This window comes from Artemia sp. Qi Xiang Cuo, chromosome 11 (assembly GCF_049724085.1).
Source record: "Artemia sp. Qi Xiang Cuo chromosome 11, ASM4972408v1, whole genome shotgun sequence".
Taxonomy (NCBI): Eukaryota; Metazoa; Arthropoda; class Branchiopoda; order Anostraca; family Artemiidae; genus Artemia; species Artemia sp. Qi Xiang Cuo.
The window spans coordinates 73704511-73719195 of NC_142804.1; the positions used below are offsets into that span (position 1 = coordinate 73704511).

The 14685-nt window shown below is 36.1% G+C and overlaps 1 protein-coding gene across 4 annotated transcripts in view; it reads left to right on the forward strand.

Moving 5' to 3' along the window:
* The window catches only part of LOC148947334 (uncharacterized), a 222110-nt gene that overhangs the window by 59203 nt on the left and 148222 nt on the right, over positions 1-14685 (forward strand). For all 4 annotated transcript variants that reach the window (XM_089097024.1, XM_089097023.1, XM_089097022.1 and 1 more), the window contains one exon: positions 611-682. In XM_089097024.1, the coding sequence (XP_088953150.1) occupies positions 611-682 (72 nt within the window). The remainder of the gene's footprint in view (positions 1-610; positions 683-14685) is intronic.

Below are 14685 nucleotides of genomic sequence, written 5' to 3' on the forward strand. Positions count from 1 at the left end.
ATTCGTTTCTAAACTATTATATATTCATCCTATTTTATTTCATTGTCATTACTGTAACCAAACTTGACTTTTTAGAAGGCCCATATAATGGGAAAGTACCGGAGAATGTTTGGTGAGGACGTCCTCAGGAATTTCTGTCGAAAGAGGGTAAAGAGGAAGGCAAATTTGAAGACAATAAGTATTAAACGAGGAATACAAAGGAGATTAATATGAAACCGTAAGCACAGATTTCAGCGAGAGGGAATGCCCCTCCCACTCCTACATTAGTGCCTGGTGGCCGAAGTTTATAAAAAATCATTGCAAAATAAACGTACACCAAATATTTTTGTTACTATTTAAACTTTCATCGGGTTTCTTTTTTGTGTTGTCTAATATCCCTTTCCAGTTTTCTGTCTTTTTTTGCTTTTTATAGATTTAAAATTTTGAATATCTGTTTCTCAGCGACTTTATAGTTGCTGTTCGTTCCATTTTGCTAAACCAAATATTTTCAAAAGTGTTCAATCAAAAATACACTTTATGTTTACATTTAGGTTTTATGTTCTTTGGCTTAAGGTCTCTTTTCTCTCTTGATGCAACCGTGATATCTCTGTTTATACTCTTTATTTTCTAGGAAACTTCACCAAAATCGATTGACAGATATCCCAGTGTTTGGGACTCCATCCAAGATTTCACTGATCAATCTGTGAGTAGAATCTTTTCCTCTTTTCTATTTTCTTAAGCTCGTACTGAAAATAAAGCAGGTCACGGAAAAGGTACCGGGCTTACGGTTTAGTCCTCCATTTTCCTAGCTGTCTTTAGATATTGAATAGCATGGGGTCCTTGCTAAATTGCACGATGTGCTCCTAAGCTTGTTGCAGGTCTAGGCGGTTTCTTACATCCTTTCGGTAAAAAAAAATCCAATACCCCCTCCCACATAAAATTTTGTCTGTGCATGCATTGTACTTGTTATTTTCATAACATTTGATCGTGGCCAACACACTTGGAGGGGTGAGAGAATTGTTCCCGTGAGGAGGTTTAGATTGCTTCTTCAATTCCATACGAATAGATTTTGCACATCTAGGGGATTTGCAAGAACGCCACCAAGAACTTTTCCTGGAGGGGGTAACAACTTCCAGGAATTTTATTTTTTCAGCATTTAACAGAAGGGTTCATCGTTTCACAGGCATTCTGGTTTCACAGGGGGGTTCATCGACCCCTTCCCTGGCCCCTCCCTAGTCATGCCAATGTGTACTTGCGACAAGTCCGTGGGACGTGGAAAGCCTTCATTACTAAGACTTTTTCTAACATTTATCCTCTTTGTATTTTCGAAACTTGGGCTGAAAAGATAGTATTTGAGCTATAGTAAATGAGCTAGATCAACCAAAGAAACTCGTGCAAACTCAGACTGGCAAGGAATTCTACGAGGGAGCAGCAATTATTACAAATTTTTTCATTGAAAATTTTAGCTCGATAATGTCATCCTTCAATGTTGTCTCTGTTGGTTTTAAGTTTGATAACTTAAAAACTCAGAAAACGCATAAAAAATTTCTTTATATCCATTTTTGTTAGGTTTTACGAGTCAGACAAACATTTCAGTGAAATATTTCACTATCTGAAAAGATAGTATTTCACAGACATTGCACTGGCTCATGAATGGGTGCTCTATTTACTTAAGCAATATCGAGTAGTGTTCGCTAAGAACACCAAATCCAATCCTGGGCATAGTCTCGACACCATCCCAGCCGTAGCCATATATCTATTGGTGGATTTTTCTTAGAGAGAGTTCTGACCCCAAAAATACGAGTCAGCCACTTGTTCTGTGAAGCGGCCATATTTTTGAAATTCCAAATGGCCACATCTTTGCATAGTTTCGTAATCATTCAAAATTTTACCCGGGAAGATTTTGGAAAGTAGTTATAGGGGTCTTATTTACAATTTTTATCACTTTTACTTTCTTGAGCTTGTACTAAAAATAAAGCAGGTTAAAGAGTGATTACTACTGGATCCTTTATTATTTTTCCATTTCTAAAAATGCCTTCCGATGGTAAGTAGTATAGATTAATCTATACTACTTAATATCGGAATACATCCCATCCCACCCTGTTCCTGATACTTAACTGGGTTTCAAATCATTTTCATCATAGGTGATTCTGACCTATATTTCAGAGGAGAGGCCGACCAGAAGCAGTGGCGGATCCAGGGAGGTGCCCCCCCTTAATGTAGTTTAAAGTAGTGTAATTTACTTAATTAACGCAATTTTGCGTTAATGGGTCCTGAAGGAGTCCTAAGATATACTTTTTACAGGTTTGAAATTGATCGTATAGAAGTTACGCTACGGCTAGTGATTGTTTGGAGTAGAGGTTAGCATGGTCCCGGGATTGAAGTCATAAGAGCGAGATTTGTTGGTATAAAGTAGGAATTGTCGGGATGAAATATAAAAAGATTCTCTTTTCTATCCTAAAAGATTCATCAAAGACTAAAAGTGGTAAAATTCCAATATTAAAAAACATTAAAAAAAAATTATCTCCAAGTGCAATAAAAATTGCAAAGGATTTTTTCCTTTGCTATCTTAATATATTAAACACACAATAATTGCATATCTATAAAAAAAAGTTATTGAAAACGGCACTATACTTTTTTTCTGAAAATTTGCATAATCTACTACCATTTTCTGGTATGAAAAAAAAAACGAACTAGATAGGTCACGACTTTGGGAAAAATAGTTTCCCCCCTCCAAGCCAAATTAATGTTTTTCTTAAATCGTGTCCTGAATAAAATTAGGGATCTCCTGAAGACTGAAAGCCTTGAGCGTAAGTTGGAGGAGTTTCAAAGCACAATTTGTTTGTTGACAAATCAGTTGATTTCGAGTTTTTAGAGAGAGACATTCCCTTTTGATATTGTGAAGTGAGTCTCGGATTCTATATTGCTTCGCAATGCGCTACTTTGTTTAGTGGAACAATTACAATAATAATTTGTATACGAGGGGACCCTAATGTATACCTTCGCTTTGTGGTCATTGTTCGTTTAATATGATTGCTCATAATAAGATAATTATCACTTTTGCGGTGTGAAAGAACGATCTAGATAGGTCACGGCTTTGGGGAAAATCGTTTAGGACCTTAATTTTGAAAGACGAATGACGAATTTGAAAGTTTGAAAGACGAATTCATATGAATGACGATACAAGACTCAGTCGTCAAATACCCTAATGATTTTACTTTCTACAGCGAATAAAATACAATGAAATTCAAGTTGTTTTTCGAACGAGGTTGAAACAACTGTCTTTCCTTTCACCTTGCGGAGCTCGGTCCCCTCGTACTGCAGATAAATTGAGGAGTTTAGAAAGGAATGAGTGAAATAGTCCTTGTACGTTCTGTTTCTATTCATGCAAGACTTTTTGTGTCATACCCCCCCCCCCCACACACACACACATTCTAATTTTAAAAGAATGTTTGTAGTAACTGAGAACATTGGAGAAAGTACAGTTGGATTATTTTAGAGCTTCTGGAGGGATGAATCAGTTTTATGGATATTAGAAATATGGAGATTCCAAAGGAGGTCAGTAGATATAGTGACGCCGAGGACTTCTATACTAGTCACGGTCATCTCCAGTGTAGTTGCATAAATTAAGGCGAATGAAGATAAAAAAAAGAAGCTAAGAATACTTATATTGGTAGGGTTTGCTTTTATCTAAAAGTAATAGTTTCCTCAGTCATAGTTTTGAGCATTTTAAGGGGTCACTTTGATTCAATTATATCAAATTTCTAGAATAGATGGATCATCTATAAATTTAATCTGACGGCGGGTATCATTTCCAAGGCTATTGACCATTTCGAGAAAAATAAGTGGAACCAAAAACACACCATGAGGAATACCAAAATAGTTGTGATTTAGTAGTTTACTATCACACCTCGGATTCTGCATTGCTTCTGCGCTGCAGAAGCAATATAGTAGTTTTAGTGAGGAAAAAGTGATTTACTATAGTAGTTAAAAGAAAAAAAAAGTGATTTAGTAGTTTACTATTAAAAATGTATTTGTGAATAAATCAAAAACCTTTGCTGGAAAGCTGATACAAGACTAAGCCAGTTTCCGAAAACCTTTATCTTCCCTTCTAGAGCGATTGACAATGTAAATTTTGTACCGAAAAGGACAAGTTATAACCAAGCAAATACTCAGGGTGGGGCCTTTGGGCCATTCTATGACTTATCCCATAGTTTCATATTTATTTCCATAAAAGTCGTATATTTACGGTGGTTTCATCGTATTTGACCCCCCCCCCAAAAAAAAAGAAAAATTTCGCACCCTTCCAAATAACTTTGTATGTATGTGCCAGAGATAATCTAGATATTCATATTAAAGTACAATTAGGCCGCGAAAAAAGAATGTTGCTAAAATCAATGCATGAAGAAAACAGTGGGGGAGGGGAGAATAGATCACTAAATCTAGTTACACATCAAAAGGGGTGGTAACTTTTTTATAGTAACGAAAATTGAAGTATATAGTAGTCTCATTAACTTTTTATTAGGTAGTCTTCGGTTAAAATCAAGTGTGAAATTTGGTTTGAAAAAGCATTTAGTACCTACAAATTATGAGACAACCGATCGTTGTTTTTATTTATGTTAATTGCAAACGCATTTATTAATTGATGTTCACGCCTTTGTAATGTTTCTCACCATGTTTACTGACAGCACTCAGTTTTTCATTTTTACTTATGGGTGTTTTCGTGCATGTACACCTTTTTTTTCTCGAGTTTAGCTAAAACGAAAACACGCCAAGCTCTTACTTTTTGCTAATACCATTATTCTTTAATTGTCATTAAAAATTTAGATTGATAGTTAATAGAACCAAACAGGGTTATAAGGATAACATTCAAGCTATTAAAGAGTTCATGTATTTAAAATTTTCTCTTTTTGTTCAAGTATTTAATCTATTAACAATTTTAACTTTTACGGAAGAATTGGACGTTTGGTGGGCCTCGAATCTACAGCCTTCTATTTTAGGTAGGGCCCTGGCAAGTGTTGCCATATTCTGAAAAACAAGTAATTATTCTAGAATAGTTTCAATTTGCATCAAAGTACAAATTTGAGTTTTTTAGCTGTTGGTTACAAATCTGAAGCCTGGAGACTAGCTTCATAGACCATTTTTTAGTCACCATTTATGTCTATAAGCGCTATTGTGCCAATGGAGAGGAACTGCATTCCGCCCTCCTGTGTCAGACACGTAACCAGGCCTTTTTTCAACAGGGCCAATAATGAAGAACATTTTAATTGGATAATTTGAATGAAGTACCCATAAATTCTGGAAAATTTGGGATGGAAGGGACTTGGGTCCCAATCCCCTCCCCCTGTCTGTGAACGTCTTAAGCCTGTGTATATTAGGGGCGTCACGTGTGGTACATTTCTGTTAGCTGCAATTTTCCGTGTCATGAATGGTGCAAATTGCTCTATAAATGAAACATCTCCTTCTCGCGTTGCGCGTGTCATCTGATACGCATCAGAGAAAACGCTAGCGTTGCCTATAGTAAAGGCCATAAGGCTTCTATGTTTTTTTTTGTTTTTTTTTTCAGAGGCGCTTCATATGGAAGGGGTGGTCGTATAAACTTCGGAGCGGGCTCATTCGATTGGAAATTAGAAGTTACTAGTGTCCTTTTATGAGTTAAAAGTGATCAGAGGGCAACTAGCCGCCCCATGTCCTTTTTCCATAAATGCATCCGGAAAAAATTTTGAGATAGCCATTTTGTTCAAAATAGTCCAAATATCAGATAACAAAAATTCCGGGTCATCACAATCTCCCAGAGCCCTGGGGAAGGGCTGTAAGTTATGCCCCGTAGGCATATTACGTTTTTATGGAAGATGTGGCCGTATAAACTTCGGAGGGGCCTCAAGTGACTATAAAATGAAAATTCTAGTTCCCTTTTTAAGAGTCAAAAGTGATCGGATGGCAATTAGCCACCCCCCCCCCCTGTCACACCCTCTTTTCTCCAAATGCATCCGATCGGATTTTGAGAAAGTCATTTTGTTAAAAATAGACCAAAAAGATCATATAACAAAAACTCCAGGGTTTGCACGACCCCCCCCCAGAACCAGGGGGCAAGTGTTGGAAGTTATGCCCCGGGGTATATAAGGATTTTATGGAAGAGATGGTTGTATAAAATTCGGAGGGAGCTTGTTCGATTGTAAATTTAAATTTCTAGTTCCCTTTTTAAGACTCAAAATGGACCGGAGGGCAACTAGCCCTCCCCCCATGCCCTCTTTTCCCCAAATGCATCCGATCGAATTTTTAAGATAGCTATTTTGCTCAAAATAGACCAAATGTTATATAATAAAAACTCCGGTGTTGACACAACCCCCTAGAGTCTGAGTGCAAGTTTTGTAACTTATGCCTAATGGGCATATACGGTTTTTATGGAAGGGGTTGTCGTGTAAACTTCTGAGGAGCTCATTTGATTAGAAATTGAAAGTTATAGTTCCATTTTAAAGGTCAAAAGTGATAGGAAGGCAACTAGCCCCCCCCATCAACATCCTTTTCCCAAATGAATTCGGTCGAAATATCCATTTTATTCAAAATAGTCCATGTATCATATAACAATGCCTCTGGGGTTGACACAGACGCGCAAAGCCCAGGGTCAAGGGTTATAAGTCATTCCCCGGGGACATACAAGGTTTTATAAAAGGGAATGGTCGTGTAAGCTTTGGAGGATGATCATTTGATTAGAAATTGAAATTTCTAGTTCCTCGTTTTACGAGCCAAAAGTCATCAGAGGGCAACAGGTCCTTCCACGCCCTCTTTCCCCTATATGTAGGCTATCTGATCAAAAATTGAGATAGCCATTTTGTTCAAAATATTTCAAAGATTACACAACAACGCTTCCGTGGATGATACTACCCTCAGAGCCCTGGGGCAAGGATTGTAAGTGATGCCCTGGGGGCATATAAAGCCTTTATGGAAAAGGAGGCCGTAAAAACTCTGGAGGAGGCTCATTTGATTGGAAACTCGCAGTTCTATTTCCCTTTTACAATGTCAAAAATGATCGGAAGGCAAATAGCTCACCCTGAAGCCCTAACTTTTTCCCAAATGCATCCGATTAAACTTTTAAGATAGCCATTTTGTTAAAAAAAAATAGTCCAAAACTCATATAACAATGCCTTCGGGGTTGACAAAATCTTTAGAGCCCGGGGTAAGGGTTGACATAAACCTATATGTGTCTTGAACAATCTAGGAAAGAACTAATAAAATTAAACTGAATATTTGATATACAGTGATATTAATTGCTGAAAGCTCATCATCTTAAGATTTTATTTCATTGCAATTTTCATTTTTATTTTCAATGTTGTCAAAAGTACAAAATAAAATATTTCTAATATAACTCGTTTTAGTAAAGCGCCAAATCGCAGTAGGCTTTAGACTTTTACAGTTTGGAAAGCGGGCAGTAGCCAAACTTTTGTTTGTAGTGAAACCTATGTGTCTTTAACAGTCATGAAAAAAACTAATTGAATTAAACTAAATATTTGATATATAATGACATTAATTGCTGAAAGCCCATCAGTTCATGATTTTATATCACTGTAGTTTTCATTTTATTTTCAATGTTGTAATAAGCACAAAAGAAAATGTTTGTAATATAATTCATTTTCAGTAAAGCGCCAATGACGCAGTAGGCTTTATACTTTTAGTTAGTGAAGGGGGCAGTAGCCAAACTCTTGTTTGTAGTGATTTTTGTTCGTTTTATGCTTGATTTGCATATTAAATTTAGGATAATGTCTGTTCGTTTTGAATTTAAATCATTACAGAATTTTATTTCTGCTGATCTTCAGTTTTATGTGGCCTTCACTTTTCTTTGAAAAAACTTCTTTTTCGGAAAGTTTTTTTTTATTATTTTTTTTTTGGAAGTGGGGAGTTCCTCGATTGATTAATAATATCTGAGATGCCCATTGGTGTTCTCTTTTTACCCTTATTATGAGGGTTTTCGAAATGATAAATGTTCAGAATTAGAGATTAAGTGCAAATTTATGTTTGATATTAGTTGGTCCGGCTTACTAAACTTACTCATCTTGCTCGAGCTTTGGTCAACTTTAGGATTCTCTCTATCTGATGTTTAATGTAAAAATAATGCATTGTTCTTTAATTGCTTGATGATTTTTGTCCCAAGTACCAATATTGTCTGCTCTACTAGTTTTGTGAGGTTTAATTAGCTTTTGTTTAACACCAATATATTAGCCTAAAAGTTGGGATAAAATATTAGTGTTTTGAAAGCCACGTCTATACTACCCTCATGAAAAAAAACTACTGGGAATTTTCCCCCTTCGACACCAATTCATAAGGTCCGTCGCATCCCGTCATAGTATTAGAAAGTAAAAAAGTAACTCCCCTCCCACAGAAAGTTTTCCCACATAGAAAATCCACTCGTAGGCTATATTAATAAAGGTCGCATTTTTTAAATTTAAAAATATTTGAAGAACTCCTCATGCGGACAGTTCTCCCAGTGGAAAATACAACCCCCCCCCCCCGAATTTTCCCGAAAAATCCTCTTGCAGACAATCCTTGCATATAGATAAGAGTCACTGCGTCTGTCCATCTCCTCCCTTCTCTAGCAATTCTTTTCCGGGTAGAGAAATGCGAAAAACTTGCTAAAATGCAATTGAATTTCATATCTTTCACTATTGACGTCGCTCCTACTAAGGCAGGGACTGATTACAATGGACGACGAGAGATTTCTGACCAAGAATACAATTTGTTTGCTAACTTTTTGTTGTAATATGAGCAAGGGCGTACCCAGGATTTTTTTTCGGAGGAGGGGGGTCTACAAAAAAACTTCAAGAACGCATACAAAATTTGTTTATATGCATTTTTGTTACGTTTATATGAGTCTGACAAACATTTCGGGGGGGGGGGGGTCAGACCCATAACCGCCCCTTCTGGATACGGCTTTGAAAATGAGCATATATTCTTATTTTTCGAGCCTGGATCTCCTTTTTGATTTAAATTTGTGCCGGGCTTTGATGACATGTTGAGAGAACATGCCGCCAAGCTGTTCAGCTTTTGTAAGGTTTACGGACCATGACTCCTATAGTTCTACATCGTGAACTGAACTCCGTTTTTCTTCTTCTTTAAATAATTTTTACAGAAATTAACTGATCTTGAAAATATTTGGGCTAAGCCTCCAATGGGGATGCTGAGATATTGGCAACACCCCTCTTATTAGGGTTAAATTTTGAACACAAAAATGGAAATTAAATTCAAATGCTTACCTGCACAAAGATAGATGTGGCGGCCTTCCCTGTATTATATCAAACTAATTGCTGCAGAAAATAGAGAGGAACCTCATTGAATTGATATTTGTTTGATTCTTACGACACTTTGTAAGGGTTTTTTTTTTGTTTTTTTTAATAAGGCAAATTGCTCTTCAACCTCCTCTGTACGATTAAGTCTGAAACTTCTTCCATCGGAAAGGTTTTTAGAATGTAACACTCATAGCCTATTGGTAATTATCTGCTTTTTGTTTTCTAATTGTCTTAAAAATTTGAATTGCAAATGTTGCTCGTTTCTAAGGAGTACACTTCTCTCTATGCACACTGTTTTTACTTTAAAGAACAGGCTAAACTTGAATGTAAAGAATATAGTATCAATTGAGCGCCAAGATCCTCAAATTTTCTGTAATTTCTGTTTGTTATAATTTTTGGCGTCGCTCTTTACTTTCAGATAAACACAGTTGTTTTATTTTATTTTGCTCGCTTATTTAAAAGAGAAGATAACGGGAATTTGTGATAGTTTTTCCTTTTTTTTAATGGAAAATACTTCTCTTAACAATTTAATGGAAAATACTTCTCTTAATAATTTAATGGAAAATCTTCCCTTCAAAAATTCTAACCACCGAAGCACATTTGGGCTGATGGTGGCAATATTCTTTGGTTTAGGGTACCGTTTTAATTTTTGGTATTTATGCTTATTTTTTTTTAATTTTTTTTAAATCCCACCTCCTCTCCTCTCAGTGGCACTAACATTAAAAAAAAACTACTTTCAAACATTGCAAAAATCTAAATGCCACCTAATGGAAAATCTAAATAATTTAATGGAAAATCTTCCCTTCAATCTTCCCTACACTCTACATTTTACTAAAATTAGCAGCCAAAGAGTGGTCTTCGCATTATTGTACTTCTACTAAAATAATTTTTAATTTTTATTAACAATAAAATAAAATGCTCTCCCGCAGAGAGGACGTCCCCCCTCCACAGGAAGTCCCCGCTTGCGGTGGCCATTTACAACAACATACAAATTTTTCTCAAATTCTAATTCTGCAAAGAAGCCACCGAAAAAAAACTATAAAAAAAAATATCCCAATAAAAAATAAATAGAAAAAAACAAAAAAAACTCTTTTATATTATCATTTCAGCTTATTTTTACAACACACAAAAATAAACACACTAATATTTACGAAAAATAAATAAGCTGAAATGACCACCAAACCTCAATTTTAAACTTCATTTTTTTCAATTTTCCTTTTTTTTTTCTTTTTTTTTTATGCTTATCAGTCACGACATGGCCCGCTCTTTGCTATTTTGTGGATATTGTGTTGTTTCCCCTAAAAATAAGAATTACTACTAAAAAGTATTAAATACTTTTTTGACATTGAATACTTTTTTCAGAAGCCGATTTGAATGAGACCATTGTAAATTTGCCTTGATAGCATTCTTATTCTCCATTTGGTCCTCTGAATGGTCCAAGATTTAGAGAGGATTAATATTTCGCGGGGTATATCAAATAGGTATCCTACACACTTTTTAGGCTGTGGTGAAGCTTAAAGCTTCCTGGTCCTACGGCAGCACAATGGCAACTGGATTTGTGAAGCCGTGTGTTAACTTGAACGTTATTCCATCATTAACTAGTTCTAAGCTTTAGTTTTTGGATTGTCGGTATTTGTGCTTTATTAGTCAGGATCATGGCTCACTCTTCACTGTTGTGTGGACATTGTGTTAGTTCATGGCAGTTTTCATTGATGCTGGACAACCATGCAAGTTTAGGCTCTCGTTCAAGGGTATATTTCTTAGAGTTTCTGCAAAGGAAGCATTTCTTTCCTATTTCTAGATATCTTACTGTTTCAAGTTATCTGACTATTTTATTCTTCCTTGAAAATTACTTTGTAAAAAAATTGGCCTTTGAAGATAGTTCGAATCTAATTAAAGAACTAGAAACTAGAAGAGTATTTTTTCATCAGGTGGTTTTATTCTATTGTTTATTATTTATGACAAACCGGTTTAATGGTCTCTCCAAATGAGTTTGATCAACTTATGGAAATCAAAATAATTAACATATTTTTACTTGGAATCTGATTCAACACAGAATTGAATCCAATGAAAGAATTCTCTTGGAAGTTCGTTGCTGTGACATTCTTGGCGTCCAGCTGTCTGGAAGGACCTTGATGGTCTTTTCAGATTTCTGAAACTTCCGGTCCATTTCTAAGATCCCTTTGTTCCTCCGAATAATGGTCTCTTCTTTCTAGCGAAAACTTTGACTCTCTTTAGGCACTTGACCTATTGCTAAAAAGAATCGGAAAAAATAGTAAAGACCGAGGAAAATACTTTAGAGATGCATTCGTTTTTCTAGTGATCCTCTTTTTTATTCTACTTGTTGTTCTAAAAGTGCATATTCTGATCTGATAATGAGAAAGCCAGCTTAAAAAAAAGAACACTTTGCCGATTAAAACATGAGAGGCATAGACGGAAACCAATCTTTGCTTTGTATGATTAGTTCTAGGTTGGGGACTCTTTGACCTCGATTCCCTCTCCCAAAAATCTCAAGATTTTTACGATGTTTCCCATATTTCCACACATATGAAGTTTTTGAGAAATGGTAAGCGTCTCAAGATCGAGGAGGGGAAGACATGGGTCCAAACTCGCACCCCTGCTACCTTTGTGCACGAGTCCGTGGACAATTTTCTTTTTCTAGCTGCAATTGCTCAAAAATCGAATTTCATATTCAAAGTTTCTGTTTGTATCGAATTTAATTTGTACTCGAGCTTTCAAACCCTAACTTATGCTATTTAGATAGAAAGAAATGTGGTCCTACTGTGTATTTTTCTTAATTTAGAATTATTATGCATTAGTCGCTTAAAATTTCCTTACGCCAAAATACCCAAGAATCAATCGAGGAAAAAAAGTCTTCAAAATTGTAGTCTCTAAATTTGTCGCCCCCCTTCCGATAAAAATTATCAGCCACTGTACAATGCATAATAAATATTCGTCACTTTAAAATCCGTCATGAAGTGGCATATTTTCAGCTGAGACAAGAACGTTATGAGGCATTATCATTTGGTTGGAAATTTGATTTTTTTTTTCGAAAATGTTTGAGGAATCAGTAGTAGATATGGCATATCCAGGTGTAGCAGGGCATAAATCCTGGCAGATTTCCAGAGCTTTCTGAAGATTAAGAACAAACCAATACTCGACAAGTATATTTATTATTCTGATAAAAAATTAGAAAATTTTCTTTCGTAAACAAAATTATGCTGATGATTTAAGCATCCTAGATGAAAGTGAAAGTAAAATGAATGAACCTTAAGAGGTTTTGCGAGTTCAGGGTGCTAGGATAGGTTTGAAAATTTATTTTTAAGAAGACTAAGTCTCTAAGACTAAGTCTACTAAGACTCCACTTATATAAGTGAAGACGAAAGGTGACGTTGGGTAAAGAAAGGATCGATCAAGTGGAAAACTTCGCTTACCTTGGTAGTATTATTAGCAAAGACCGCGGGTGCAGTGAAGACGTTAAAAGTAGAATAGCTGAGGCCCAAGGTGTTTTTTCATAGTTAAAAAAAGTTTGGAAGAATAGGAAGATATGTCTGCGAACCAAGATTAGAATATTGGAAGCTAAAGTGATGAAAGTGGTCAAATATGGTTCTGAGGCATGGGTGTTCCGAAAAGTGGATGAAGATTTACTAGATGTTTTCCAGAGAAATACTGTACGAAAAGTTTGGTTCAGTTCCGCTTTCTAGGGCTATGATGAGAGAAAGCTTGAGATGACCAGGGAGCGTTCTGCGAAGGAACGATGATAAATTGCCAAAGATTGTCCTTTTCGGCCAACCGTCTAGGGCTAAACTGAAAGCAGGTCGTCCTCGGTTGGGGTGGGAGGATGTTGTAGGAAAGATTTAAAGGAAATCGGAACTTCCTGGGAGGGGGTAAAGAGGGAGCTTTGAATAGACTGGGATGGAGGAGTGCACATAGCTGTGTTGGCCTCAGGCGGCTTGGCGCTGCGGGGAATTGTTAGTAGTAGTAGTAGTAGACAAAATCCTAGCCTTCTTCTGTATTTCAGCATCGGCTGTAAATCAATTAAAATACTTTTAAACATAGGTGCATACAGGACATATTCTTAGGGGCTGGGGCTAGAGTAGGCCTATTAATGTAGGAGGGGGGGGGAGATTTAAAAAGCAAAATTTTAGATAAATATTTCTCTATGTTTCAAACGGCTATTTCTCTATTATGAAGAGGGGGTCCTTCGGGGTAATCTTAAAGAAATAGTGTTCCGTTAGCATTTAACATGAGGTAGATGCGAATTGGGACCCTTTGAAAATTTTTAACCTCGTCTTCACTGAACTTCAGTGCTACGTAGCATATTCCTGAATAGGGCTTTTTAGGCTTACCGTACGCAAATATTCTTTACAATTTTTTCTCCCATATGTGCTTTTTCTTTTACATCTAAGTGATTTTAGGCCTACTCTTATTTGAGGCTTGATTAGTTGGATTTGAGTAGAGAAGTACAGATAATGTAATTGTTTCATATTTCAGCATCTGTTTAATGATCTGATTATTTTTTTTTCTGTTGAGAGCCCTAGATCAATAGAGGATTCTCCTAAAAAATCAATAAAGATCCTTGTGAAGTCTCTTTCTGACAAAAGGATCCTGCCTAGAAAAAGAAAGCCCATCCTTTGAAAAAGAATAGAGAATGTGCTGGATGATGTCTTTAAAACTTCCTTATTCTGAGGGGGTGAGCGACTCAGTCGCCAAATTCATGAACTCCAATACCAAATGGACAAAGAACGCTGAAAAGTCTAATGTATGAATAGAGGAAGACTGATTGAAGATTTTGGAATGTTCGTGCACCTGTACTCAGAGGCCTTGAACTGTTTGTCGTAGATATACATGACTTAGTACTTGCAGTCCTGTCTCTGGTGTGAACGCAGTGTTTTATCGCATTTCCCCTTCTCCCAAACAGGGAAATTTTAACGGAGACAATGTAAATATATCCCCATTAAGGACCAAACACATGTGTAGATTGAACTTATAGTTATTCTTCATCTCGAAATTATCTGCTCGCGTGTATAATAATTGTTCAGTTTTTCTTGGGCCCCAGTCGAGGATGAAAATTCAATATTATTTCGTCACTTACACTGGTTGTTATGAGTTTTCCTTAATTTTTCCAAGTAACTATAGAGGTTTCTATAGATGTCTCTTATAAGTTTAGTTGGAATTTTTGTGTTATTTTTTGTATAACCAAAAGCGTGACATAAATACTGCAGAAGGATTTTCTTTCTTTTTTCACGTTTTGAACGAACCCATAGAATTTATTTATAAAGCTTGACTATGCATTGACGTTGCGAATGAAAGCTAATATTTTTCTCCATTTTCCTCCATTTTTTGATGGATGAGCACCCTCTGATTATCTGTTTACTTACTTGTCAAATAATGAAAAAGAAAAGAAAAAAAACTCGTCGAAAAA